A 27406-nucleotide genomic window follows, 5' to 3' on the forward strand; every position below is an offset into this window, starting at 1 on the left:
CTCTGGATGCTCCGGTCGCTGCACACTTCGGCCCCACACAGGAAACGCTCCACTTTACTCTGGACGCTCCGCTCGCTGCACACTTCGGCCCCACACAGGAAACGCTCCACTTCACTCTGGACGCTCCGCTCGCTGAACACTTCGGCACCACACAGGAAACACTCCACTTCACTCTGCGATGCTCTGCTCGCTGCACACTTCGGCCCCACACAGGAAACGCTCCACTCCACTTCACTCTGTGATGCTCCGCTCGCTGAACACTTCGGCACCACACAGGAAACACTCCACTTCACTCTGTGATGCTCCGCTCGCTGCACACTTCGGCCCCACACAGGAAACGCTCCACTTCACTCTGGACGCTCCGCTCGCTGCACACTTCGGCCCCACACAGGAAACGCTCCACTTCACTCTGGACGCTCCGCTCGCTGAACACTTCGGCACCACACAGGAAACACTCCACTTCACTCTGTGATGCTCCGCTCGCTGCACACTTCGGCCCCACACAGGAAACGCTCCACTTCACTCTGGACGCTCCGCTCGCTGAACACTTCGGCACCACACAGGAAACACTCCACCTCACTCTGCGATGCTCTGCTCGTTGCACACTTCGGCCCCACACAGGAAACGCTCCACTCCACTTCACTCTGTGATGCTCCGCTCGGTACACACCTCGGCCCCACACAGGAAACGCTCCACTTCACTCTGGACGCTCCGCTCGCTGCACACTTCGGCCCAACACAGGAAACGCTCCACTTCACTCTGGACGCTCCGCTCGCTGCACACTTTGGCCCCACACAGGAAACGCTCCACTTCACTCTGGACGCTCCGCTCGCTGAACACTTCGGCACCACACAGGAAACACTCCACTTCACTCTGCGATGCTCTGCTCGCTGCACACTTCGGCCCCACACAGGAAACGCTCCACTTCACTCTGTGATGCTCCGCTCGCTGAACACTTCGGCCCCACACAGGAAACGCTCCACTCCACTTCACTCTGTGATGCTCCGCTCGGTACACACCTCGGCCCCACACAGGAAACGCTCCACTTCACTCTGGACGCTCCGCTCGCTGCACACTTTGGCCCAACACAGGAAACGCTCCACTTCACTCTGGACGCTCCGCTCGCTGCACACTTCGGCCCCACACAGGAAACGCTCCACTTCACTCTGGACGCTCCGCTCGCTGCACACTTCGGCCCAACACAGGAAACGCTCCACTTCACTCTGGACGCTCCGCTCGCTGCACACTTCGGCCCCACACAGGAAACGCTCCACTCCACTTCACTCTGACGCTCCGCTCGGTACACACCTCGGCTCCACACAGGAAACGCTCCACTTCACTCTGGACGCTCCGCTCGCTGCACACCTCGGCCCCACACAGGAAACGCTCTACTTCATAAGCCAGCTCTAGAGACTTCCATTACACCTTCTTAGGGGCTGTGGGATATTTTAGCCAGGTTCGTAGAGCGCTCCTTTTCCGTTTATTCAGAATGGAGAGAGCATTGGTGTACCATTCTCTATGATTGGTGTTTTCCCACACCAATTTCTTCCTAATGGGAGCGATTTTATCCAGCATTGTAATCAGGGTGCTATTATATGACTCCACTAGGAGTGCAAGAAAAGGCCGAAGTACCCGTGGTAGGGAAAATGTCATGCAGACCGCTCTGAAGATGGAGGGGTTTAACATTTGTGCAATTACGATTATACACGGCTTTGATCTGATTTGGTGGCTTTTTAGGAAGGTCAGTGACGCAATGGTCGGGCCATATGCATGGAGAGCGCCTCTTCCAGAAAGACGGCTTCCCAGTCCCTGGGGTCATGAAGCCGTCGGCTGAGATGACCTACTGCTCAGGTCCAACAGTTCAGGCCATTCGAAGTAATTATTAACTGAATCAAATCCTCGTTAAACATTAAGCATTTCACATGGTGGGCGGTCAACCACAATGAGGTTGAAACAGCTACAGGAGGTCGGAGTGAGTTTCAGATGCAATATCTCACAGTTATCACAGGTACTCGGACTTGCAAAAACCTGAAATCGATTATGCGTCAATGGCCGCAACTCCACCCCCTGGCCCAGAGCGCGGTTATTAAAAAAGGTAAAGGACCCAACTGAGATGGCCATATCGATCACAGGGCCGCTTGCTCCTGCCAGCCATGTTTCTGCTAGACATAAAATGTCCAAATCTTGATGGGTTTAAGAGCAGGTTTACTTAAAGACCTCGTGTTCTATAGAAAGCAAGTTTTACACCTAGGCCATCAATCAGATGAATGGGGGCAGCCTGGGGTTTGGGCGCCCTTATTCCATTGATATAGGTGTTCCTTTGGGGCTTTGCGTCTGCCTGTATGTGTCGAGTCTCCCTTAGCCGAGCCGCTTATTTATTTATTTGTACATTTGTAAAGCGCACAAAGCCCAAAGGCAACTAGTCGCTGGCACTTAAGAAGTTGGTTACAATTGCTTGAAGGTTACAAAAGAAGGGGCCATTTACAGAGCAGTGATATCATAAATTACACATTAAGATCGTACATTACATAAAGGTGGTATTTTAGACGAATTGAGTCAGTGTTTTGCGGCCTGTAGATGCTGGGGTGAATCTCGTGACTGGAACTCGCGATGTTTGCGGGGGTAGAGGAGGTTGTGGAGGGGGGGTCAATCCGCCTTCTGCTTTAGGTATTGGGACATGTCACAATGCAATAGGAAGTACTTTGTTGGCATGACAAACATTGCCAGAATAAACAGGTGTGTTACGTGAACGCTGCCTTGTCTTCAGTAGTCCTGCTCTGGTGGCAGGCGTGCAATATCCTGCTCTTCTCTCTGCTAATTCACGTTTTACTGGCAAAAAAAAACGTGCTTATTCTAGCCGAATTCGAGGAAATCAGTTTCCTGGGTTGCTTTGTATGCAGGACATCGTCCTTTTCTTGAGCATTGCTGCCACCAAGTGGTGAAATTGATGTCCTACACGCCAAATGCGCTTTATGCAACAGGCTATAAATATATTCCGATTGCGGTGGTTTCCAAACGTGAACCTTCACCTCCCAGAGCAAAGCGTGCAGAAATGGCGGGACCCTTGGGAATGAACAGGGGAGGCGAGCGGCCATGAGCTGGACAGCCCTGTGGGAGTTAAAGGTCAGCAGATGAGCGTGGAAGGGAGAAGGAACTGGAGTGGCGGGGGGAGGAAGGGGAGGGCCTGTGTGGGGAGGTGCACACGCAGGGCGGGGAGGTAAATAGAGCGGAGGGGGGGGGTACTCTCTCAGTGAGCACACGGGGGAAGGAGGGACGTGCAAAGAGAAACGGAATGCAGATGAAAGACGTGGGGAGTGTGGCGGGAGAAGGAATCTACATCATGGGCGGCCGCCTGGAGGCAGGGACTTCTGGGCGCTTTAGCTATTCCAGCCATCAACCCTGAAGCTCTTCCGAATGACTTGCGGGAAGTTGGGTGTGGTGGGCGTGCAGTGAACTCGAGCGATTGTATATCTTCTGGGAGACCACAGACGGCTGGCGGGTCCCCCCACCCTTCCTTTTTTAAAGTATCTTTCAGTGTTTCGCTTCGTGCTCTCCATCAGTGCATCTTTCGAGCGCCCCCGAATGTCAAGACAGGGTGTACTCCAGAATGCAGCTGCTATAAAGGGAGCGACAGCGGTTAGAAGCGGGAGGGGGCTGAGGGCAGAGAGAAGGAATTGGAAAAGTAAGTGGGAAGGAGAGTAGAACGATTAAAGGAGAGCGATACGGAGGAGCCTGTCCATGGGGGATATAAACACGATAGTGAGACAGTGGCTGGGATTCAAAGGAAAGTCACCGAAGAGAGCGAAGAGCAGGAGAAATAGAGGAGAAAGAGGAGCGGGGGGGGCGGGCAGACGAGTTCCAAACAGCCCCGAGAGGAGGCAAGCTGATGAGCAGGGAGACCAGGCAGAAGCAAAGGGCTGCAGGACAGCAGAGAACAGAGGAGAGGCCTGCAGGATTCTAGCGCCAAGAAAGCACAGACACGCCAGGCGCTCAAAAATGAGAACGGTAAGAAAAAGACAGTGAGGAGTCGTAGGACTCCGGGCCCCGCATGTGCAGCAGGTGCTGTGCAGGGGAGGCGACCAGGGCGCGTGTAGCTACGCGGAGCACATCAACCATCACAAACCCCCTCCCACCCGGGCGTGGAGAAGCACTAGCTCCCCACCCCGACATCAGACCATTGTGTACCCGGCACGTCCCCTGCTGCCGTGCCCACCTCACATTGCAGGCCCACCCAGTGCTTTAAGTGGGCCGGGGCCGGGCCCCGGCTGTCTCCCGAAAGTGGGGCTGAGCAGGGGCCCTGCCGGCCCCCGGTCCCACACAACATTGGCGGGATGCATTATCCTGCCGCAGCCGCGACGGGAGATGCGCCTGTCATTATGTCAGGCAAGCTGACAGAAGTGCCAGCCAGCCACAGAGGAAGTTACTGTCCCTTTGTTTGCCCTCCCCAGGTCACTGACCCTCGCGAACCCGCAGAGGGTCAAAGGTGCCTCGGGCTCAGTGATCTCTGCTCAGAGCAGAGATCACTGAGCCCGAGGTGCCTGCCTCCTTTGGCAAAGCTTTATAAAAGATGCCTTGTATTGTGTACGTTTCAAGCCGTCTTTTATAAACGTAGAAATATTTCTGTTTATAAAAGCCTGCTTGAAACAGACAATTCAAGGCATCTTTTATAAAGCTTTGTCGACGGACAAAGCCACCTTGGGTGTTGTCCATCATCCTTGAATTGTTTGTTACGTGTCAGCCATCTTTTAGAAACCTAGAAATATGTTACAAATATCTATGTTTATAAAAGGTGGCTTGAAAAGTACACAAACCATAGTAAGGTAAGCACACAACACATGTATATGTTTGTTTGCGCGCCTTACTATGAGTTGTGCACTTTTAGGCCACGCCCACAACGAAAGCCACGCCTCCAAACGAGCCCCCCCCCCTCAATTTCTTACCCCACTTAAAGCACTGGGCCCACCCCAGCACTGCCTGGACTCTTCCACCTGCCTTCCAGCAGACTGGCCTGGCTGCCACAGACAGGGGGGCAATGCACCCCCTGGGGGCCAAGGGTGGGTGCTTTGAAGCCACTGCAATGGTCACTCGGCGCTGTAACATACCTGGCCTGGCCTTCACATGTGCTGACTGGCGCTTCTCATTCTGGGGACCCAAGAAACGGTGCAACTTGGGAGCAGACGGGATTCCAGGGCTAGCCCTGGGGTGAACCCTAGTTTCCAAAGCCTGCTTTTGCTTTGGGTACCCCACTCGGGGGACTTTTTCCGGGGACTTTCCAGAGTTTGCATTTCCATTTAGCAGATCCCTGGAGGCGAGGCTGGCAGAGAATGTGCCATCATGTGCAGAATGCGTGGAATGAGAGGGGCCACTGCGTTGCCATGGTAGCTGCTTACACGGGGCGCTGGGCCACCCTTTGCTGCCCCGAAGCACTGTCGCGTGCAGTAGAATGGGCGGTGGGACATGACAATAGAGTAATGAAGAAGAGGGAAAGAGAGAGCGCGTGAACTGGACGGCAGGCCACGCTCATTCCTCGTGTAGCGCCTCGATGCTTCCCGGCTGCCTTAAGGAGCAAAGACGGGAGACCACGATATGGGGACTGTGTACAGGTGACGGGGGGTGGGGGAGGCACGTGGCCATGCCCAGTTCCAGCCTGGCCATAGTACCTATGCCACGGTGATGCCATTTCAAAAGGGTCCTCCCTAAAGCCGGCAAGATAGCTCAGCAAGTTGAGCGCTCACTGCTCCCATTTGTGTCTGAGCTGCAGTTCGAATCCCGGCAAGGCCATTTCAGCCTTTCATCCTTCCCAGGCTGATAAATGAGCACCAACTTCCGTTTGGTGATATTGTATGTAAATATACTCTATTGTATATAATTAACGCCTCATTACATCATAACCTCCCCACAGGCTTCTGCAGTCGGCTCAGATAGTTGAGGGCACTGTGTGCAGCCAAGATCCATGAATGCCAATTAAAGGCGAGGAAGAGTGCAGCGGGGGTGTATGCCTGGAAACTTGCAGCGTTTCCCTAAGGGCTGGGGGGGAGGAGTGGCGATTTTGGTTTGATCTAAAGGTTTGTTGCAAAATATGGCCTCACCGTCCCGCACCCAGCACCACACACCCTCCACCAAAACGCCTTTCTGGGAATTCCGGGGAGAGGCTGCTTTCTGAGCCTAGCCCTCCATGGCATTGCTGATGTGCCCAGTACAATATAGTGCCTATCAGAGCACCACCCTGTCAGGCAAATAACAGTGTTTGTTGGGTGTGTAGAGGAAGAGCCAAACACCCCCACCAGAAACTCTGCCCCATGTTGCCTATATGTTGGGAACCGAAATTGCGACATGCGCAGTACCAGTGAGGATGCCTATACTGCAAAGAATCCTTGAGACAAGGTATCCACTGAGAAAACCCCATATGCATTCACGAAGAAATAAAGTCCTGGAGGAAGTATGAACATGGATGAGAAACAGGACTGGTGATGTCTCGTAAAACCGAACTGACTCACCTAGAAGAGACACAAATGAGGAAGGAATATAGACGTTCTATAAGCTCTGAAGAGGAGGTGTCAAAGTTAAGCAACATTTCGGGATGCACCAATGTACATTCATAGGAATGTAGAGAATCTGGATGTTCCACAATGCACTTTAGCAAACTTGAACCCCATGAATGGGAAGGGCTTGAAGTGTGGCATAGGTGAAAACAGCTGATGGCGACGGAGAAGAAAGGCTGGCTGGCCCAGCACCAAGAGTCAGGGCCACCGTGAGCCTGGTTGTCTGTCAAGAAGCTACATGAACGTGAGATAGAAACAAACTTCTGTTCGAGGTGGAATGAAAAAAATACTAACGGCGTCAAGAGTTCATAATTTAATAGTATTATATGCAGCGAAGAGCTTGAAAACGTGGTCTCCAGTCACATGGTCAGATCGAAATAGACTTTGGGTCGAGCTACACCGAAACCAGAAGATAAGACCATGCCTCACTCCCTTTGATTCTCAGGCACATAGAGCTTCTGCAAGGCCAAGTTCAAAGCCTAACTGAACGACAGACCGCAGCAGTGATGATAGATGTTGGGCTAATTAAGTGGGGAGGCATGACCAGGCCGACCCTCCTAGCACCTGGGGTAACCAGCTTGCGTGCTGCTAGCAAGTGGAATATTCCAGAAGGGTACAAGCGTGCCAACCATGATAGAGGGCCACATATAGAAGGGCCCTATAGTTTGTGTGACCAATAGATCGTCGTGCATTTTGTGACGATGAAGATGACTTGCACTAGAGGAGGGCGTAGTTGTCCACCTGATGTTAGAGAACTAATCACAAACTCTGTCAGTATGGAACGTATACTTAGATGTTCCCTGTAAGCCTTTCACATCCCCAAGTAGGCTTTCTTAGTTTGCCACATAGTGTGACATCAATGATGACGGATTTTTTGCTATAAATGTGTGTTTTTTCATGTAACACGTTGAAAGAAAATCGAGCAAACGTCAGTTGAAACTCCCCGTTTTAGATAATTGCTAATAAAACAGTACTAAGTTTTGCCAACTTCCTGAGTCAGTTTGATTATTGATGTATGAGTAAGTTCTGCATCTCCATCTATCTCTAAGTTTTGCTACCTCGTCTTAAAGGGCCCCAGGTCCCGGGGATAACGGGTCCATCAGGCTTCTAAGTCAACGTTCCCAAGTACCACCAGCACTACACCGAAGGGTAAGTTAAAAAAGGGTGTGCATGTACTGTGCGTGTAGCAAGAGAAGGACTGTGCACACGGGTGGGTGTTGCAGTGTATGTGTGAGTGCATAGTGCACGTGATGGAATACGTGCGTGCGTGTGTGTTTTGGCGATGGAGGCCGTGTCACATCGGCGCCACGAATTAGCGTTTGCACTGTATGTCATATATCATGTGAACCATCCGTAAAGTCTTTATTTTTTATTTTATTGTTTTACAGTGGCACTACTGGTATATATTTTACAGGCAGCATGAACAACCATTGTATTAGGCCATTCTGATGTACATTGTGGACACAGGCACAATGAATGTACTTTATAGTGGCAAGCAGGCATATATTGTGGGCACAGTCAAGGAGGTATTTTACAGTAGCAACACAGAAAATATTCTGGGCACAGGCAGCATGGTAAAGCAATTTATGGGGCTATACTGGCACAGATTGTGGAAACCTGCATCGTGAATATGTGCTTTAGAGTGAGACTGCTGGCATAGATTATTGTCATCTCCAATGTTTTACAGTGACAATGCTGGCATATATTTAGCACCAGGTGGCAGGGTCGTGTTCTAAAATGCTCCTGTATGCTGTTGGTGACCCAGTAATCATCAATTTGTTCATGCGTTACCATAAAAACAGAATGTCAGTTGTAAGTTTTTTCCCCCGTCATTTTTCGCAAATATTCGGTTGTAAAATTAGTCATTTCAAACCACTGTTCCATCACAATGGCTAACCTTCCCCCTCCCATTTGTTAGTTTTCAGCTCCCTCTCTACACTCATCCAGAGTTGTGCAAATTTGGGGACATTATTAACCTCTTAAATGCCAAGGACGAGATTGCTCGTGCACCTCCAAAGAAAAATAAAATAATCACCCACCAATTACCTTGAATAATTCATTTAAAGGTGAGTTGTTTATTAAAGATACCCCATCCCTGGAACCAAAAGCTGCCTCTGCCGTGTCTGTGTGCTTCACGCACACCCAATACTGCATCACTGCTTCTATTTGTACAAAGTGACTAAAGCATGCTTCAAACTGCCAATCACCTGTCCCCATCTCTCTCTGCCTCGACTAAGCGCAGACTGGAAGCTCCCAGGGGGTGCAGGGGTCCCTGGATCCCGGAGTGAGGCAAGAGCTTTAAAGGGGCAACCGAATAAAGGAAGGGTGAAAGGTGACACACCAGGGAGAAAGTAGAAGGTGGGATGCAGAAACATGAGGAAGAACAGGAAAGAATACACAAAGGAGTGAAAAAAGCAAGAAGCACAAGATCAACAAGGTGTTGAGTGGACAAAGAAGCTGTACTGTACAGTACTGAGATGTGTAGAGCGCGAACAAGACCAACAGGCACCAAGGCGCTGGGGGTGAGAGGAGAGAGCGCTGCAACCCGGACAGTTGGAACTGCAGTGAGGCGGCAGAGTAGCAGCGAAGCAGAGAGTGCAGTGGCCCCAGTGCAGCCCCCCTGCTGAGCCCAAGAACACATTTTACCTGCAGCGTCATCGTTTCCCTTGCAGCATTTTCTAGGGGGAAAAAAAGCAGAAATAGCAGTGAGTGAATCCCTGCCTGACTTAAGCGCCCGCACAGGGTCACATTAGCGCGTGCGCTGGGCAACTTACCGCCGGAGGACGAAGGCCCAAACGATGAGGAGGAACGAGACACCGTCCGTCACGACCCAGATCATCAGGTAGGTCTCAGGAGACTGCAGAGGAGAGGGGCACAGCAAGACAGGTGAGCATTCTAGGGTGGGCAGGGCGGGGGCAGACTCCAATGCCAACCTCGGACTGTACCCAGTCTGGCCACACAACAGGGCAAGCAGGAGTTCGATCCCACCACCAGGGCCCAAATGGTCTAAACATTACGCATCAAAAGGCGATGTCGCTTTTCGGGTACAACGTTGTTACATCGCCAGTATATTTTCCCGTGAGTTTTTGGCCGGAAATATTTCTACGAAAAAAACAATCGAAAAATATAGGGGGGTGGTTAAGTGCATATAAGGGGTAGGTGGGAATAGGGAGTAAATAATAGGAGAGGGGTTTGTGGGGAAACCCCCATATATATATATATATTTTTTTTTTTAAATATGATTTTTTTCGATTAAAAAGATTTGGCAAAAAAATTGAAAAGATAACTGCTGATGTAACAACATAGAACCATTGCAAAAATAGAAATTGATAAAAAAATAGACAACTATTTAATATCATTTTTAAATAAGCATTCCAAATAAAAAAAGTAAAACTCGATTACGTTATTCTTTGAGATCAAACAAAACATTGCAAAATAGGAAGCGACCCATTGCCAGAAGCGGTTTGAAATATGGTGCATTACCGTTCGGGGTAAACATCTTGGCAAAATTCATTATTTTAGGCCCCTTTCATTCTTTTCCCTTGAGAAAAATGTGTGTTACAATACATATAAAACGAGGACACTCCAAAACAAAATCACTTAATACAAGAAACTGCAACAAAAACCTATCGGCAGCAATCAGATCGCAATGCCCGAGTTGGGGTCTCCACCAGCGCCAGCGACGCACTACATATTTATAGAGTTACCGGCATTTCCACCTTTTCAGGCTTAAGCTTTTGCTCAAAGGTGGTCATTTAGTTTTGCCCAGTGTGAGTCAAAACTAACGCTGTAATATGCACTGAGGAGGCTGGCCGGCACCGAGGAGGCTGGCCGGCACCGAGGAGGCTGGCCGGCACCGAGGAGGCTGTCCGGCAATGAGGAGGCTGGCCGGCACCGAGGAGGCTGTCCGGCAATGAGGAGGCTGGCCGGCACCGAGGAGGCTGGCCGGCACCGAGGAAGCTGGCCGGCACCGAGGAGGCTGGCCGGCACCGAGGAGGCTGGCCGGCACCGAGGAGGCTGGCCGGCACCGAGGAGGCTGGCCAGCACCGAGGAGGCTGGCCAGCACCGAGGAGGCAGGAGTAACTAGGTATCCATGATCAGGCAGGGTCCTAATCCAAAGGACCAATAGTCTCTCCCCAAGCTAACAAGCCAACAAAAAGGCTCCCAGGTGTCCAGTCAGAGCAATATTCAGCTGGGCTCCCATTCACTGGGAGGTAGGGCCCCGTCACGCGTTTGTACTGATGTCCAATCTGTAGTCTGGGTCTCTGCTCATGCTAGTGGTGGAATTAGTTGGTAATGGTATCTTGGTCCCTTCTGGGGAAAGGAGACTTCCCCTCGCAACACATGGTGTTTGTGTACTGTAAGGAACTCATGGTGGCAACAGTAAAGACAGACACAAGTGATGACAGTTCAAGGGTGTTTATTAAACTGTAGGTAGGTTGGAAAAATGCCTAATCTAAACCTAAATCTAAGATAGTAGCAAGCTACGGCCATCAAATGATAATAAAGCAGTCCTAGTGGCGTCTGGTCAAATAAAAGGGCCTATACTAAGAACAACTCATTGCCATCCTTATAGCTAAATACAAAAAGAGTGTGGGGTGGGATTCACAGGTAAGAAGGAAGTGTCTACAAATAATAAGTCAGGAGGTGGTAGCATGGGGTCTCCCTTCCCCACGTTTTGAGCCCGGGACAAGGCAGGACTCCGGAGTACAGCACACGCTCGAGCTTTGCCAGCACGAGACAGCAGTTCCGCTCTCCGCTATCAGGATGGTTGGAGGTTAAGTCTCTTTTCTACAAAAAAGTCTCCTACCTCCGAGGACCGGATGTGTTCCAAATAATAAACAAAGGTACCTTTCTCGTGGTATGCTGGGTGATGCCCTTTCACCCCTGGATCCCCCTCTCCTGGGCTCAGATCAACAAAACGTTATCAGCAATATCAGGACCATCTTGCTTCCGAGGGACTGATGGGTTCAAAATAATAAACAAAAGGTCCTTTCGGATTACACTTGGGGTGATAATTCTTCATCCCCCCTCTTCCAGGCTCAGACCCCCCTCCCCTCTAATCTCAGACTCTCTCCGTCAGGTTCACTCTGGCTTATATTCCAAAAGATTTCATTCGCTATGGTTCACGTGTCGTTGGATGATGGCTTTTCACCTCTGCATCCCCCTCTTCCGGGCTCAGGCCCTTCTCGACTGTTTGCCTCCCTCCATCGGGTTCACTACGGCTTCTCAACACAATCTCATCTGTGACATTCTCAAATCTTAATGACTTTTCAAACAGTTCACTGTGGACATCGCTCTGCCGGGTTCACCTTTATAAACACACTGTTCATCAGGACTTCACCTGTTTCCATCAGCAACCCTCCGTCAGGTTCACTCTTGCCAACTTCTGACAATCAAACCATTTCTTCTACTTTCTCATGATGCGGGATTGGCTTCCCTTAGCTTTACAATCATCTTCCGGCCAAAGTCTTTCGACTGTACAGAGGATTTTACTAGACCCCTGTATTACACTTTGACTCCTTTCTTGCGCCTTTCCCAAGGCCTTCTGTTAACGGTAGTTTCAACAATAGGGTAATCGCCCAGAGTTTCCAGAGTGAGCACCCACATGGTGCCCGACTCCTCCTTAGCTGGTTTTCTCCTCTCGTATTAGCAGTTCTTTGTACTTTCTTCAATTAGCCGTTTGCTACTTTTGTTCAACACAGTTCTGTTTCTTATCGGCTCTCCCCTCGACTCACCAGCTGTGATGAACCGCTTGGCTTTTCTTGTCTCTGGCGTCAAGGACAGTACCACAGGGGCAAGCATCTCTCCCCGGCTTGTTATTAGCAGAGAAGGAGACGCATGTAGCGTTGACATCTGCTGGAACACATGTTGACCATTGTTCGCGGTCTTACGATTCCTTCCACTGATGTTGAGCGGCCCTGTGTTGGAAAGGGAAAGGTCGCGTCTGTCTTCGTCACCCTTTCGGTTGTGGCCACCTTTCTCCTCCTCTTGAACTGCCATGCTGGGTTAGCCCTCTCATCGTGCGGTCTGCCTTGGTCATATTGTGCTCTCATGCTCCACCTTTTATCCCTGTGGGGAAGGGAAAGGGCCGGTAGGAGTGTAATTCCTGTCAAGTGCCCGACTCTGCCTGACCCTTGTGTCAGGACATGTCAGGTAAACTACTCTAGTGTCAATCCGTCATTTTCTCTGGTGTGAAGAAGTGTTTGTGTCAGAAAGGGGGAGGGGGGCGAGTTTCTAAGTATCCTACCGAGTAGTATGGGGAAAAGGTGTCATGAGGAATAATGATCTTTGTTTTAGGGGCGTAGGTGAATTCGGAAGGGTGAGTTTGGTAGTATTTGTGAAATGAATAGGGGGGCCGATGAGGTTTTGTCCGAGCAGATTGGGAGTGCAGGAAATAATAATCAGAGGGACGTGGAGAAGAGCAAGTGGGTGTATTCGGGTTGGATGCCTGAAAACGGGGATTCTGGGAGGTGTGGTTTTTGAGTGCAACAGGGTTTGGGCTCCTAGGATATTTACCCGATATGGAGGGGTCGTTGGATTTGGACAGGAGAGATCCAATGAGAGGAAGGGAGGCAGATGTGGTACAACCTACAAAGGTCTCAGGGATCTTACCCTCCTCTTCTTTTTCCTGGTATAATAATCCCCCCGAGCACAACCCTGAGTTTCCCCATCCAGGTGATCCTTTCTCACTCTTTTGTCCCCACTGTTGGGGTCTGAGCACGTCACCCCTTCCTTTGCCACGTGAATAAGGGATTCTCGAGGTCCGCCTGGGAGAATACCCCCAGGTTTCTCGCAGTACTCTTTGGAAGAGGACAACAACCTCCCGCAGGTTGTTGGAAAATGTTCTCTGTGAGACAGACATGGTATCAAGAGAGATGACAGACAACGAGAATGTAATTTCAACAACTTTGTTTAATGACCAGGATGGTGTAACGGCTAACTAGCCCTACGCTTTGGCGGGATTTCCCTGCCTAAATAAATCTAAAGGAAGACAATGTCAAGAAGTCCAAAAGCAAATATCTGCCTGTGTCAAAACCTATGCTGTCCTCACACTATAACAAAACCATGCATAATGAAGTCAGCCATAAACCAAACAGTGTTCCAAACACAACGTTCTGAGCTACTTCCAGCTCGGGATTACTCCTCAGCTTCTTTTCCCCCAATGTCCATAAATTCACCACAATGTTCAATTTACCTTCATTTGGATATTGCAGCAATACAGTTCCACACTTTTGTGAATGTCGGGATGCCCTTCCCCCAAATTCAACACAGTTCCAGGGCACCACAATTGCAGGGTAATAAGTCTCAGGGTTCCCTTCCTCAAGTTTAATATCAACACCATAAGAAGTATCTTGAAACTTGGTATTTTCACTGGATTTCAGCAATTCTGTGCCCCCTTCCCCAAGTCCGATTTACATCAATAGTTGTTTTCCTTCTTACACCACAGCAAAATGTCCTTGTTGGCATATAGGGGCTCTCTGGTTTTGGTGCAGTTTTATACCACACAGCCCACCCATTACAGGTCACACAACCAGGAACCTAGCATTCGCTGTTCCACAGTTCTTTGTTTCACATGTATTAGTTCTCTAGTCTTGGTGCAGTTTTTTGACCATACGGTCCACCCATTACAGGTCACGCGACCAGGAACTTCCAGGTCTCCTTGCAAAGTTCATACTCAGCCAAACAAGCAGTTTCTTTACTGAAGCTTCACAACTGATGGTAAATATTTCCTAAGTTCAAATTATGTTTGAGGTGTCTCTTTGGCAATACTAGCGTTATACATGGTCTGTAGTGCGGGCTCGTACACCACCCCCCTTGCCAAAGATAATACTATATGCAGGTGTCCATTCAATGTTACCTCCTTTCAGGGTCATTCTTGCTCTAGATTCTGGAATTACTTGTAGTGGGCTTCCCCTGCCTTGCTGTCTCACATTGGCATTTACAAACTTTATCCGGTCTTTCTTTGGGGCTTGCAGACTGAGAACCTCTCCTCGTTGCCACTTCACTGCTCCTCCTCTGCCGTTCCTCCAGCAGCATCCACTTTCATAAAACACTTTAATTACTTAACAATGGCCCCAACACTTCTTAGTTCATTTGGATTGCTCAGAGAAGTCTGACCGCGTGTTCTGTTCCTGCACGAGTCCAATCTGATAGACAGTGTCACTGGATTATTTCTTCATTCACAGATCATTGGTTCCACTCGTAAGACGTGAGCGGTGCCCACGGGCCAGCCCCGACACAAAGTAGCAAGGAATCCCATTGTTTTTCCTTTACTAGCTCTTCAGTCTTACCGCTTTCTCCATGGCACACACCTCATAGAAACAATATAATCTGCTTTTGCGCACTGGGTTTCACTTGCCTACAGGAACTCACCAGCTTCAATTCGGATGAGGTCATGGTCGCATCAACTGCCCCGCCAACACTTTTGGGGCTGTCCAGAAGAACGAGCACTGCTAGCCAGCATAACAGAGGCCGGCTGCTCCCACGGCCTTCTTCCTGCAACCGTACCGGCCCCTTGGAGACACGGCTCCCTCGCCACATCACAACAGAGCCTGCAGCTCTGCAGCTCCTCTGCGTTTTCACATCTCACTCTCCTCCAGCTTCCCACGGTCAGTGGCTTCTCCGCTGCTCTCTCCTTCCCCGGTCTGACTCTCTGCTGTTGGCAGCTCCACCCTTTATGCACCTGTGTTTGACTAACAGGTTGCAGGTGCGAGTTTTGGGTTTTCCCTACCTGATTCGCCCGACCGTAATTAAGCCAATCAGTAGGACATGCCTGACATTCAATCCTGTACTCATCCTGGTCCCTCTTCTTCGTCACAGTACTAGAGTGGTTTTTACAACAGGAAATCTGCACTGCTCCTAGTTGCCTCTTCCTCTTCACAGTACTTTGTGGGATGTCAAGGGAAAAGACAGGGCATGAGTGGAAATACCCCATGAAGGTTGAGGGAGGGTAGGTGAGTTTTGGAAAAGGGAGGGGTACCATATCTTGCCCTCAGAATTCCCACTCCTACTCTTCAAGAACCCTCTACCTAAATAGTCCTCACTCGCAGATTCAACTCTGGGGTCGGGATCCAGTAGCCTTGTCCTTCTCTAGGTTGTCTGAGGGAGGTCCCCAAGAGGGCTAAATGTGAGAACACTCAAATTTCTCACATCTCTCATTGGCATTAAGAGTCAGCACAAACACACTAGGCATGTCTCACGCTACCAGGGGGTGTCTAGGTAGATTCTCTTAGCTTTCAACCTAGGTCTAAGCTTTGTCCCTAACAAGGTCTCTTTGGTAAATCACCCACTGGCATCTGAAGATTATCTGAGAGCAAGCGCTCAGTGTGAATGCTTCTCTCAGTTCAGTTTCGGTTACAAATTACGACTGCCAGTCTCTGTGCCCTGAAATACATGTGCTTCCTACAAGTCTGTACTCGTTTCCTAGCCTACCCCAAGCTGTGACTCCACTGCTGTAGTCCTTTCCTATCCCCTCCCACTGAAATGGCCTTCTTGGCTAAGCCACTTTGCTGGTCTAGTACCCTATGGCCGCAACTCCCATCTCTCCTCAACCCCCATTTTCAATACGCTCAAATCCTCCTCTTTTCACTCCCGCTGCTCTGCCTTCATCTCATTAAAGGGTCCTATCCCATAGGGGGTCTCTTGTCCCCCTTCTAATACTGTGACTGATTGGCCCCATTAGTTAAGCTGGATCATGACTGGTGAGTTTGTTTCCTAGCTATCTTTGTTACGCGTCATTGATACTTAAGAGTCAGTCCCACCTCCTCAGGGCGTGCTTCACCTTTTTAAAATATCAGCCCCAAGCACTACAAGTTTCGTCCCCCCTACGTGATATGATGTGATGGTTTTTCCCAGGGAGATTGGAGAACAAGGCTGGTGGAGCCAAGGACGTAGGCGGGCTCAGTCCCAGACTGACAGAGGCTTCATAAAAGGTAGAGACCATTACAAGGTCAGGTGCCATCTTAGACTCAGGCTCTAATCCCTTCTAATGTCCCACATGGTCTGGTGCTCTGGAGACCATGTGATCTCTGCAGGTCCCTCCTATCCAGCACCGTCCCGGGGAAGGGCTGAAGACGTTCTCGCTTTGAGTCACATTGCCTCAGGCGATTCACTTTGAGCAGTAGAGTCCGTGCAGGGCTCCTGTCCTTTGATAAGATGTATTTTAGCCCTTCTTCCCCAGTGGGGGCCCCACACTGGACACAATGTCAGGTTTCTCAGACATGAGGTACCCTTCCATAGGCACAATACCTTAAATACACCAAAATGTCCTTTAGGGCTCACAGGAATAGGAGAAGGTAGAAGAAGTGGGAGGTGGAAGGGGGACTGGTACATAGGATAATGTGGGAAAGGTAAGGAACTTAACCGGGAGGGCCCGTAGATAGTACATAACACAGGCTTGCTCGTTTTGCTCTCCTGTGGGTTATATTAATTGTGGTGGGGGGGGTCTGGATTTCTAGTGGGTCCTCCTAACCTAGATGTGATCTGTGTAGTCCCTCTTTTAAAGTAGATAATGTGGGTTTTCCCAGGAGGAACATAGTGGTGCCTGCATAGAAGGTCTCACAGGAGGGAAAAGACTAGGCCCGTGTACTAGAGGTCGCTATGCATGGCAGGTGGCTTTTCCTGTCGCACAGTCTCTAGATATGCCCCTCCCCAGCACCTATGTTGCAAATACCTTAATAGTCAGCAACAATGCATAGATCTGGAAACACATCTGCAGTGCCTTGGCATGTACCCTCCCCTGTACCCTCCCCTCCACATTCATGGCGAACAGGACCACCAGAGCTGCACCTCCACCAAAACAGACAGCTGCACCGCACCACAGCGTCAGTAGTTCTGTTCTGCGAGACATCTTCATGGTGCCACAGGGGACCTACTTGACTGAAGAACTTCAGCAGCTGCAGGAAAGTTGCCTCTGAGGAACTGGAACACGTGCATCAGCGCCGCCGGCTTCTCACGTTCACGGGACCCCCGCAATGACTAAACATGGACAGTAACCACAGAAGCTACCTAAGCGTGGTGTTCCCATCACGTGTCTCGCTTCTTGAAGGCACCAGAGTGGCCTTGAATCAAGTTTCTGACTTTAACATTGACCCTATAAGTAACATTCCCCCCTATACTCACATTAGAGTGACTACACTGCATCAGGACCAGAATCCCACGCAGCGAACCTGGCGTGCATCTAAAAAAGACTGAGTCCTGGTTGAGTGAACACAGTCCCTACAGCACGGCTGGGGCAACCTATGATAAACTAATTATCCCAATCATATGGCTGACCATGACCCTAGCGTTTGACCCTTCCTATCAAGGTCAATATTGGAGAACGCTCGTCTCAAAGGACCGGGGAGTTTCTAAACCTTACGTTCCTGTATCCCACACTAACGCTATTAGCTACATTGTAAATGCTATAAAGTATGCTTCGATATACCCCTCTGAGGACGCACAGTCTATTATAATATTGCGCTACCCTGTATTTCTGTGCGTGGCACACAGCCATCAATGGGCAACAGCCATCACAGACCACATTCGATAATGTGTGCTGGTGGGGCTATACCCCCTGGTGAACTCCCAAACTAGTAGCACATACCCTCACTGAAGACGGGTCTTCTCAGAACTGACAGAGATTTCCTACTTAGGTAACTCTTTAAACTGAGCTGTATTGGGGTCTTCAGTGAATTTGGGGATTGGATTGGTGATCAGAGGGGTGAAGGACACAGAGCATGGAAGTGGGGGGGTCGGGATAATCTCCACAGACGTACACATTTCTGAGACTGCACACATCACTGTACATCAACCCTGCGCAGGCACGTCATTGGGTGGTGGTGAATGCCACGCACTTCTGACTTCTCTTAAGAGACTGCCTGGAGAGAGCAAACAGTCTGTGGCTCTGACGGAGGCGGGCTACTGCATGGGCTAGGAGAATATGCAAAGGCCACAGGTAAGTAACTTTGGGTGGCTAAGTGCGACCACCAGCCTCCTAGCATTCCACTTGGCTCAATGATTAGCATAGGACATACTGAGTTGCAGGCCTATACCTAGTGCCTAAATCCTTATTACACAGTATAAGTGCACACTGATCATTGGGGGGCTGTTTAAACCCATTCTACGCATTACACCCAAGTGGGGGGTGGGTATTAATATCACAGGGTAGCGCCCTTGCTAACGAGAACAAAGCCTTGGTCTGGATGGGATGTGAATACACTTACGATCAGCCAACTGGGCCGCTCCATGTCCTTCAGTATGTGGCAAGCGTCGGTGGTGATGGAATCGGCGCCAGCACACCACAGAACGGAGAAGAGCCATGGCTTATCCACTACGTAGAGGTTCACCGAAACATTGTCCTGGCGATAGGCTCTGGAAAGACAAGAAAACCTCTTGGAGGAATGTACAGGAGAGGGTAGATGGGACGATGTGAAAGAGGAAAGGAAGAGGACGAAAAACTCAGGGAGAGGAGAAAGATCAGTGAGGAAGAAGAAAGATCAGTGAGGAAGAAGAAAGATCAGTGAGGAAGAAGAAAGATCAGTGAGGAAGAAGAAAGATCAGTGAGGAAGAAGAAAGATCAGAAGAGGAGAAAGATCAGAAGAGGAGAAAGATCAGTGTGGAAGAAGAAAGATCGGTGAGGAAGAAGAAAGATCAGAAGAGGAGAAAGATCAGTGAGGAAGAAGAAATATCAGTGAGGAAGAAGAAAGATCAGTGAGGAAGAAGAAAGATCAGTGAGGAAGAAGAAAGATCAGAAGAGGAGAAAGATCAGAAGAGGAGAAAGATCAGTGTGGAAGAAGAAAGATCGGTGAGGAAGAAGAAAGATCAGAAGAGGAGAAAGATCAGTGAGGAAGAAGAAATATCAGTGAAGAAGAAGAAAGAGCAGAAGAGGAGAAAGATCAGTGAGGAAGAGGAAATATCAGAAGAGGAGAAAGATCAGTGAGGAAGAAGAAAGATCAGAAAAGGAGAAAGAGCTTGCATAGGACAAAGCACTCAGAAGAGAAGAAGCGGTTCAGGATAAAGCTCCGAGAAGCAGCAGTAAATGCTCAGACACAGAAGAGTTCAGAACAGAGGCAGTAAAGGACTCCGATGTGAAGCAGAAGAAACGGTGCTGCGTCTTCCACGTAACACCGGATACCCAATCACAATCTTTGGCCATGAAGGTCTTACTGGATCTCCTCCGTGCTGAGGTTCTTAAAGGAGAGATTCACTTTCATCAGGGGCGTGGTATCGTTCCAGCTCCTTCTGCGGCCATAGATCTGCTGGAATCCTGGTGCCATTTCTTGGACTTCATCTCTGAAGTCATCCGGTAACCACAGGATCTGCAGAGAGGAAGAAAGATCGAGGTCTTCACACACACCACCTGCATGGAAGGCATGAAGCCCATTGGCCCACGGCTTGAGGTCTAAAACCTTGGACATGTTCTTCTGCCACTGCACCTTGCAGGGATTGGCAATTTACAAACGTTGCTCCAAGAGGTGGCACAAGAACAGTTTGCACCATGGAAGCATGGGATAAGAGGGCGCAAAAGCCAAGGCCACACCAAGCTATCCCCCCGGCAAGTGGATTCTATAGCTTGACATGGTCCACAGACGCAATCCCAGTCTTCTATTTTCTGCACCCTAGTTATTCTATTTTGAAAATGATCAGATATCTCCCCAGCTCATGGTGGCAGGGCCCAAACGGGGGCCTCACCTGGGTACTGCCCCAGCAAATCTCAAGCAGACGCCAAGCCTTGTTGAATGTGCAGGATTCTTCCTGTGCTGGCATTTACCTCATGGCAAGTGCAAGCTCCTCAGTTCTGGAGTCGCAAGCCACACAAGCGCAATACCCTCTGCCCTCTGGGCAACCATAGATAAGAGTCCCTTACATGCCCAAGCCCTGTCTCGCGGGTGCAATCCATACAAATGGCCTCCTCGCTGTACTCTTGTGACTTATTCCCGTATCCAATTTGTTAGCAATGGCTCTGGGTGATACAAATCTTTAGCCTACGATTTCAAACAGCAATTACTATACCCCCTACAACGCATCACTCATTTTGCGGCCTGGAGGATCAGGATTACCAGTGAAAGAAAGCCCTCAGCAAAATGGCTACCGCAATGAGGCATAGGACTGAACATATACAGCGCTACAGAAAGATGGCTGCCGTCCGAATGCAGAGTAAGGCTCTGTAAGAAAGCAACACTGTGTGACAAAGAGGTGCCTGGAATTAGGACCCGGATGTCCCAGGAACCAATACATATACTAACAAAGCATGGTCAGGATAATCCATCGGAGGGAAACCTATATATTCTCGATCTTATTAAAAAATCTCCAAAATAACTTAAATTGAACATGGGGTCAATCCTATGAGAGCCATCTCAATAAAAACTATTTTTATCAGTACAAGGACACCTTTAATAAACACATTTTAAAATATGGGAATGAGAAGAGACATCAATTTACAAATACAAGCTTTACAACAGAGTTCATAAAACAACACATTTAATTTCGTGGTCCAATATTACAACGGACCCCTTTCTTTAGTCCCTTATTTACACGGGTATTGTTTGCAAGCCAGAATTGACATTGTGTTTCGGCATCTTCGAGCTAACAATATATTGCTCCCTTTATGTACAGCGGCCTTCATCAGGACAAAAACATGTAAAAGCCTAAGCAGCAATGGCCCTGTGTCATTTACATCATAAGGGTCTTTATTGTGTGTTCTCTTCTTTCTGCAGTAAGTGGCTGAGCAGCCCCACCAGAGAGTCTGGGCAAACGGCCAAGTGATGAACGCTGAAGCATGCCCAAGTCACTGACCTAACCTACAAATGCTTGGCAGCAAGTAGCCACCCGAGCAAGCCACTCACTGAAAGAAGCATGTCCCTGCAGTAATGATGCCTCGCTGGGGGGAAGGCAGTTCAGGCTATTCATGCCTATGTTTGGAATGTAATCCATGCAGCCTCTTCATTGGAGCTAGACTGCTATCCAACGGGATAGGGAGGTTCCATAGATGGATTTACCATCGAAGGAGAATTTCTACGCATTTTCTTTCATCGAGGTTTGCTGCAAACGTTTGTTGGGGGTGGGTTAGGATAATAAAAAGGTAGAGAGGGATATAGGGGAGGGGAAATTGCATACATTTGCAGCAAAAGGTCATAAAAGAAAAGAAAATAAGAAGGATTCTCTTGCGATGAAATAAACTCGATGGAATCACATAGGACCATCCCAACTATTTTGGCAATGTGGGTCTTACAAATGAAATTTCAGGACATTGCTAGTCAACAGATACAACAGGAGGACTGTGTTATTAGTCCCCTGTGAATAGCTGTCTGCACATCCACCTTGTATTCTGTGGCTGAAGCAGGTGTGAAACGCTGAACAACTTCACTCGCGTAATCACACACCCAATTAGTTTTGGGAGTACCTTTGGAGGTATAAAGGGAAGCTTATGAACAGAGTACAAGATAGCACAGTAAGCACAGGCTGCCAGAAGCACTCACCAGGTCCTGGCGGATGTTGGTCTTGAGAATGGTCTCCACTGTGACATTGACGTAGCTTTGGTTGTAGGGGTGTCTCTCGTGAGGCGGCCTCAGGTCGAACATCACACTCATGTTCTCGGCACTGGCTGACTGCAGCAGCTCCTCCAGGGAGGGGATCTTCTGCTTGCGAACCTCGTCGGCGTTCACCGTGGACAGCGAGCTCTCCATGATGAAAGGAGGTCTCTAGGAAGACGGGTGGAGAGAAGGTAGGGTGAGAAAATAGAGTCAGGTCAGATTTGTGGAGTCCCTGATGGCTGAAGACGCTTTTCTGATCTGGGATCCCCTCCAAAAACAAGACATGTTTGCAAACATCCTAAAAAGGGATACTAAAAAAAACTCCAAAAGAGGGGCAACAATATTACAGAAAAGAGGAAATAAAACAGAAAACTGAGGGGAAGAAGAAAAGGGAGGTAAACTGCCTTACCTGCAGGAACCAGTCTCCCGCATTCAGCTGCTGAAGCTCCGGCCAGCTGAACCAGCTGCAGTTCTCGGTCTCTCGGCCAGGAAACACCTCGGCGACATTGGTGGTTCTAGTGAGTTTGTCATCATGCATAAGGAAGGGTACACCGTCCAAGCTGCACAGGGGCACGAGAAAGAAACATGCGTCTCAGCATAGGAGAAAGGGTGGGAGATCCGAGCCAGGTGAAAAGGGGAGGCCAGAGTCTAAGGGGAAAGGAGAGATATGGGTAACGGAAGATGTGGGTCAAAGGGACATAGGACACAAGTCGGTGAAAAAGGGATGACAGGTCAAGAAAAAATATGACACATGGATCAGAGAAAAAGGAGAAGACATGGGGCAGGGGACATTTCTTGAGAAAAGAGGAGAAATGGGTTGTGGTGTTTGGAAATAAGGGTGGCACATATGTCACAGGAATAGGGGAGTTCTGCATGAGGGAGATAATGGTAGAGGAAATGTGGAGGTGCGGTTCTGAAGAGCAAAGCGGGGCGAGGGGTAGGAGAAAGAGGTGGCATAAATCAGCATAAAGAAATATAGAAACCTTAAAGTGAGACAGGTCGGCCCTTTGTGGAAATGTCAGCTTTTCCAACCCACCACTCCGAACCCACGATATGTTAGAAGGAGCATCACTAACAAAAGGGGTCTCGCCTTTATCTCTGCACCAGTGTTTTGCACAATTCTTTCCAAATGCAAAAGAGTCATACATACGTTAACATCCGATGTTCACTGGTGGACTGTCACATATCTTCCGTAAGCAATGTCTGAACAGTTTACAGCTAAAGCAGGCTAACCTCAAGTCTACGTGTACACAGGCGTTTGTCACGTTATATAAACTGTAAGAAGTTAAATACGAACACAAAATGATCTGGAAAGAGGTACATATGTGACAAGCTTCGAATAGCACTATTTAGTTCCAAATGCATTCATCATCCGTTCATCATTGTGATCTCGTCACTAACTTTCCAATATGGATGAAGACCTTCGTGGACTGCTCTCTCATTGGGCCATCCTCCGCAGACCCACTCTGCTACTCGGTGCAGTGCACCGTCTTGATCCATTTCTTCTTGCCAATGTCGCTCGCTCATCTCCATGAAGTCCCTGTTTCTCAGGTCTCTTACGGAAGCCACCACGCATTCATCTTTGAGGAACGTGGTCCCTGGGGTGTTTTGGTCGAGTAGCCTGGACATACAGTCTGCTTGGGCATTTTTCCAGCCTGCAATGTGGGTGATTTCATAGGTATACTCTTGGAGCTTCGCGGCAATTCTGGCCAGTCTCAGAGTTTTGGTGCCGCCATTGGGTCAGCATGAGTATTAGGGCTTGTGGTTGGTTACCAATCGAAATTTGGTGCCCCACACGTGCGACCTGAAGTATTCCACAGCCCAGGCACAGGCCAGCATTTCTTTTTCTGAGTCGTTTTTCTCCGATGTAGACAGTGCTTTGGATGCGAAGGCCACAATATTTTCTTTGTGGCCCTTTTTCTGGGTAAGGGTGGCGCCTAATCCATAAGCACTGGCGTCTGTCGTGATGCATGTTTCCCAATCGGGATTGAAGAGTTTGAGACAGGGTGCGTGCAGAATCCTCCTTTTGATCTCCGCAAAGGCATCATCTTGTTGGCATTCCCATGTGTAGCATGCGCCCTTTTTAAGAAGCTCCCTCATGCGCGATGTAGTTTCAGAGAATCTGGGGGCAAACATTGCATAGTATTCTACGAGCCCCAGAAAAGACCAGAGTTCATCCTTAGAAATCTGGGCCAGGGCATCGGTTATGGCTTCGAGCAGGTTTTTCTTGAGGCTCACCCCTTCTCTCGAGATGCGGTAACCCAAGTATTCAACTTCTCCAGCGCCGAATATGCATTTGTCTTGGTGCAGGTGGACACACGCGTCTTGTAGCTTTCTCAGAACTTCGTTCAGGGCTCTGTCATGAGTTTAAGTGTCCTTGGCGTATACCAGGATGTCATCCTGGAAGTACGAAACGTTTGCGATGCCATGCAAGAAAGAGTTCATCATCCTCTGGAAGGCCGAAGCCGTTGAGGATAGGCCGAACGGCATGCGTGTGTATTGGTACGTGCCAAAAGGGGTGATGAAGGCAGTGAGCGGGCGTGAGGGCTTGTGCAGGCTTATTTGATGGTATGCATCACGCATGTCCAGCCTCGAAAATATGGTTGCTTCTTTAATCATGAGCACTATTTCATTGATGCTGGGAAGTGGAAAGCTGTCCGTGACTACTTCCACGTTCAAACTGTGTAGGTCTATGCAGACTCTCAACTCGTTGGAAGACTTTTTCTTGAGGAGTACCACTGGGCTCAGCCATTCGGAGGACTCCACTGTCTCTATGGTGCTTTCTTTGACCATCTTCTGGAGTTCGGCTTCGAGAGCCAACCTTGCTGTCGCAGGCACCAGTCTGAGCTTGTGCTTTACGGGAATAGCATTAGGTTTGAGGCAAATCTTGTGCACATAGTTTTTTATCTTTCTGGGCGTTTCAGAGAACAAGCTGGGGAATGCTTCTTTGAGGCCCGGCGCTCCTCCTGAGGAGACCAGCAGAACCTGATTGGGAGTACTGGGGTCTAGCCGTATGCTCAGTTTATGTTGGTCGTCCCATCCCAACACGGCTGGGCCCTGGGATAAGAAGTTAACTTTTGTGGTGGTGGATCTGTCTTTCAATTCAATTCTCGCCTTGATATAGCCTAGTAGATGCAAGGTAGCGCCTCCAAAGACTGTTGGCTTCTGCTTGGTGCTCCTGATTTCGACTTGGTCTTGTCCCATCATTTCTTTGTATGTCTGCATGGGGAGGATGCTGAGGTCCGACCCAGAGTCTACCATGACCTGCGTCTCCATGCCGTCCCCTCTAACGACGCAGTGGGGTTTCTCTCACCTTGCTCGGGGTGCGTTGACTATGATCACCATGGGCTTGTCGTGTGGGTCGTCATCGTCACTGGAATCTCTGTCGCCATCAACGTGTACAAAGACCTTATCCCGCCACGTGCAGGCTGCAGCCACGTGGCCAAAATGTCTGCATTTGGAGCATTCTTTATTTCCGGCTGGACAGTCCCGATCATTCACCATGTGTTTGGTGCTGGTACATCTATAGCACTTCGGTGCTTCCCTCTGTTTGGGACCTTGGTCTCTGGCGGTATCGCGAGGCTGTCTGTCCCTGCGGCCTCTGCACTGCAGAGCGGTCAGTTCGGGAACGGGTGATGGGCCTCCAACTTCTTTGCGCCTGCTGGAGGTCTCTTCTTTGGCCCTGGCGATCTGTATTGCTTTTTACAGGTCAATCTCTTTCTCCTGTATAAATTTGTCTTGGACCTTTCTGGAATTTGTGTGGACGACCAGCATGTCGCAGATAACCTGCTTGACACTGTTGCTGAACCCGCATAACGCTGCCAGCTCCCTCATCCTGGTGATGTAGTCGTCCACGGGCTCATTGCCCTCTTGCTTCCTGGTATAAAATGTCTGTGAAGTACTACGTTCTCCGTGTTTGTGAATCTCTTGACGATGCGGCGGACCGCCTCTTTGCAGACGTTGTCATCGTCATCTGCTACGGGCATGGCTTTGAGCCCCGCAAAAATGTGCTGCCCCTCAACCCCCATGGCGTTGAGCAGCATGACCTTCTTCCTGGCCGAGGGTATCCTGTGCCCCCTAGGGCCTCCAGATATTTGGAGAACAGTGGCTCCCACTGCTGCCATGGAATGGTCAGGATGCCCGGAGAAGGGAGGAAAGCGGGGGCGGCGTGGCGCCCTGCATGGTCCATCTGGGGTTCCTTAGTCCTTGTTGCCAATTATGTGGTGGCCTCAACAAATGACGCAACACTGCTTAGGCTTGGAATGGTGTTTATTGAGATACCGCTGGTAAGGGCCAAACTGGGGTTGGAGCAGTCCAGGGCAGGTGCGGGTACTCACAGTTGTGGCTGTTTGGTCCATGCAGTTACTTAACTGCAGGCTGAGTGTGTGCTAGCTTTCATACACTGCATCAGCAGAGCACCCAGAAGGCTGCCCTCATCCTTGGAATTACGCTCTCTGGCTGGCTGAGGCCTCTGTAGGCAGGCCCAATCAAGTCTGGCCGTTGGCCAGGAGCAGCGCCAGTGCCAACTGTCATCTGCATCCTCTGCGCGCATTCTACCGTATTCAGCGTGCTTCGTGCTCTCGAAATCTCGCAGGAACGTGATCTCGCGAGACGGAATCCCCACACTGAAGTTCTTGGATTAAGTGCAGATACAGGTAAGACAATCCATCAAAGACAACCACCAGGTCATGCGCACGCACGCACACGCACACACACACCGTAATTACATCATCCGTAATGCACCACTGTAGCCACGGAAGCTCTTGAATACATGTTATTTCTAAAATGGCTGCTTAGTAAATGACGGGCTGATGTGCAATAGACAGTGAAAGGGGACGATTAATCTTACTCACACAAAGCCTGGTCACGTGCGATGGCACAGGCTCACCCCAACACTGAGTGTCCCCCAACCCCCACGGGTACTCTTACCTCACCATGACATCACTTTCAAAGACCTCTGCCCCACACTCCACGGTCTTCTGAAAGGACATCAATGTGTTCTCCGGTGCCACCTAGGGAAGGATGAAAGCTGTGATCGGATTCTAACAGTGGCTGCTTGCTTTCTGAGCACATGCACAGAGTGGTCATCATAGGCAGCATGCGGCAAGGGAGGACACCAGCGATCAGGTCTCCTGTGTTGCTCCATCACCCAGAACACATGTGCAGAAGGGAAATAAGACTTGAGAGGGACAGTAGCTCATTGAATGCCTTCTCTCTACAGAGGGTGGGCACCAAGGAGAGGCCTCAGACACTGGCTGCGAGTGTGATCCTCTGCTCTCCTGAAATGACTAGAGAGGTAGGGCCACTCAGACCGGTGCACACACTCTCCTGAGATGACCAGAGAGGTAG

The 27406-nt window shown here is 49.6% G+C and overlaps 1 protein-coding gene across 1 annotated transcript in view; it reads right to left on the minus strand.

The window, feature by feature from the left end:
- Positions 1-27406, minus strand: part of GDPD2 (glycerophosphodiester phosphodiesterase domain containing 2) — a 496108-nt gene that overhangs the window by 19431 nt on the left and 449271 nt on the right. The window contains exons 9-15 of the mRNA XM_069612447.1: positions 26987-27069; positions 22467-22617; positions 22004-22225; positions 19692-19843; positions 18749-18896; positions 9317-9399; positions 9189-9220 (exon numbers count right to left, since the gene is read on the minus strand). Coding sequence (XP_069468548.1) covers positions 9189-9220; positions 9317-9399; positions 18749-18896; positions 19692-19843; positions 22004-22225; positions 22467-22617; positions 26987-27069 — 871 coding nt within the window. The remainder of the gene's footprint in view (positions 1-9188; positions 9221-9316; positions 9400-18748; positions 18897-19691; positions 19844-22003; positions 22226-22466; positions 22618-26986; positions 27070-27406) is intronic.

The sequence above is a fragment of the Ambystoma mexicanum genome, chromosome 5p (assembly GCF_040938575.1).
Source record: "Ambystoma mexicanum isolate Mex_15411 chromosome 5p, UKY_AmexF1_1, whole genome shotgun sequence".
NCBI classification, from domain to species: domain Eukaryota; kingdom Metazoa; phylum Chordata; class Amphibia; order Caudata; family Ambystomatidae; genus Ambystoma; species Ambystoma mexicanum.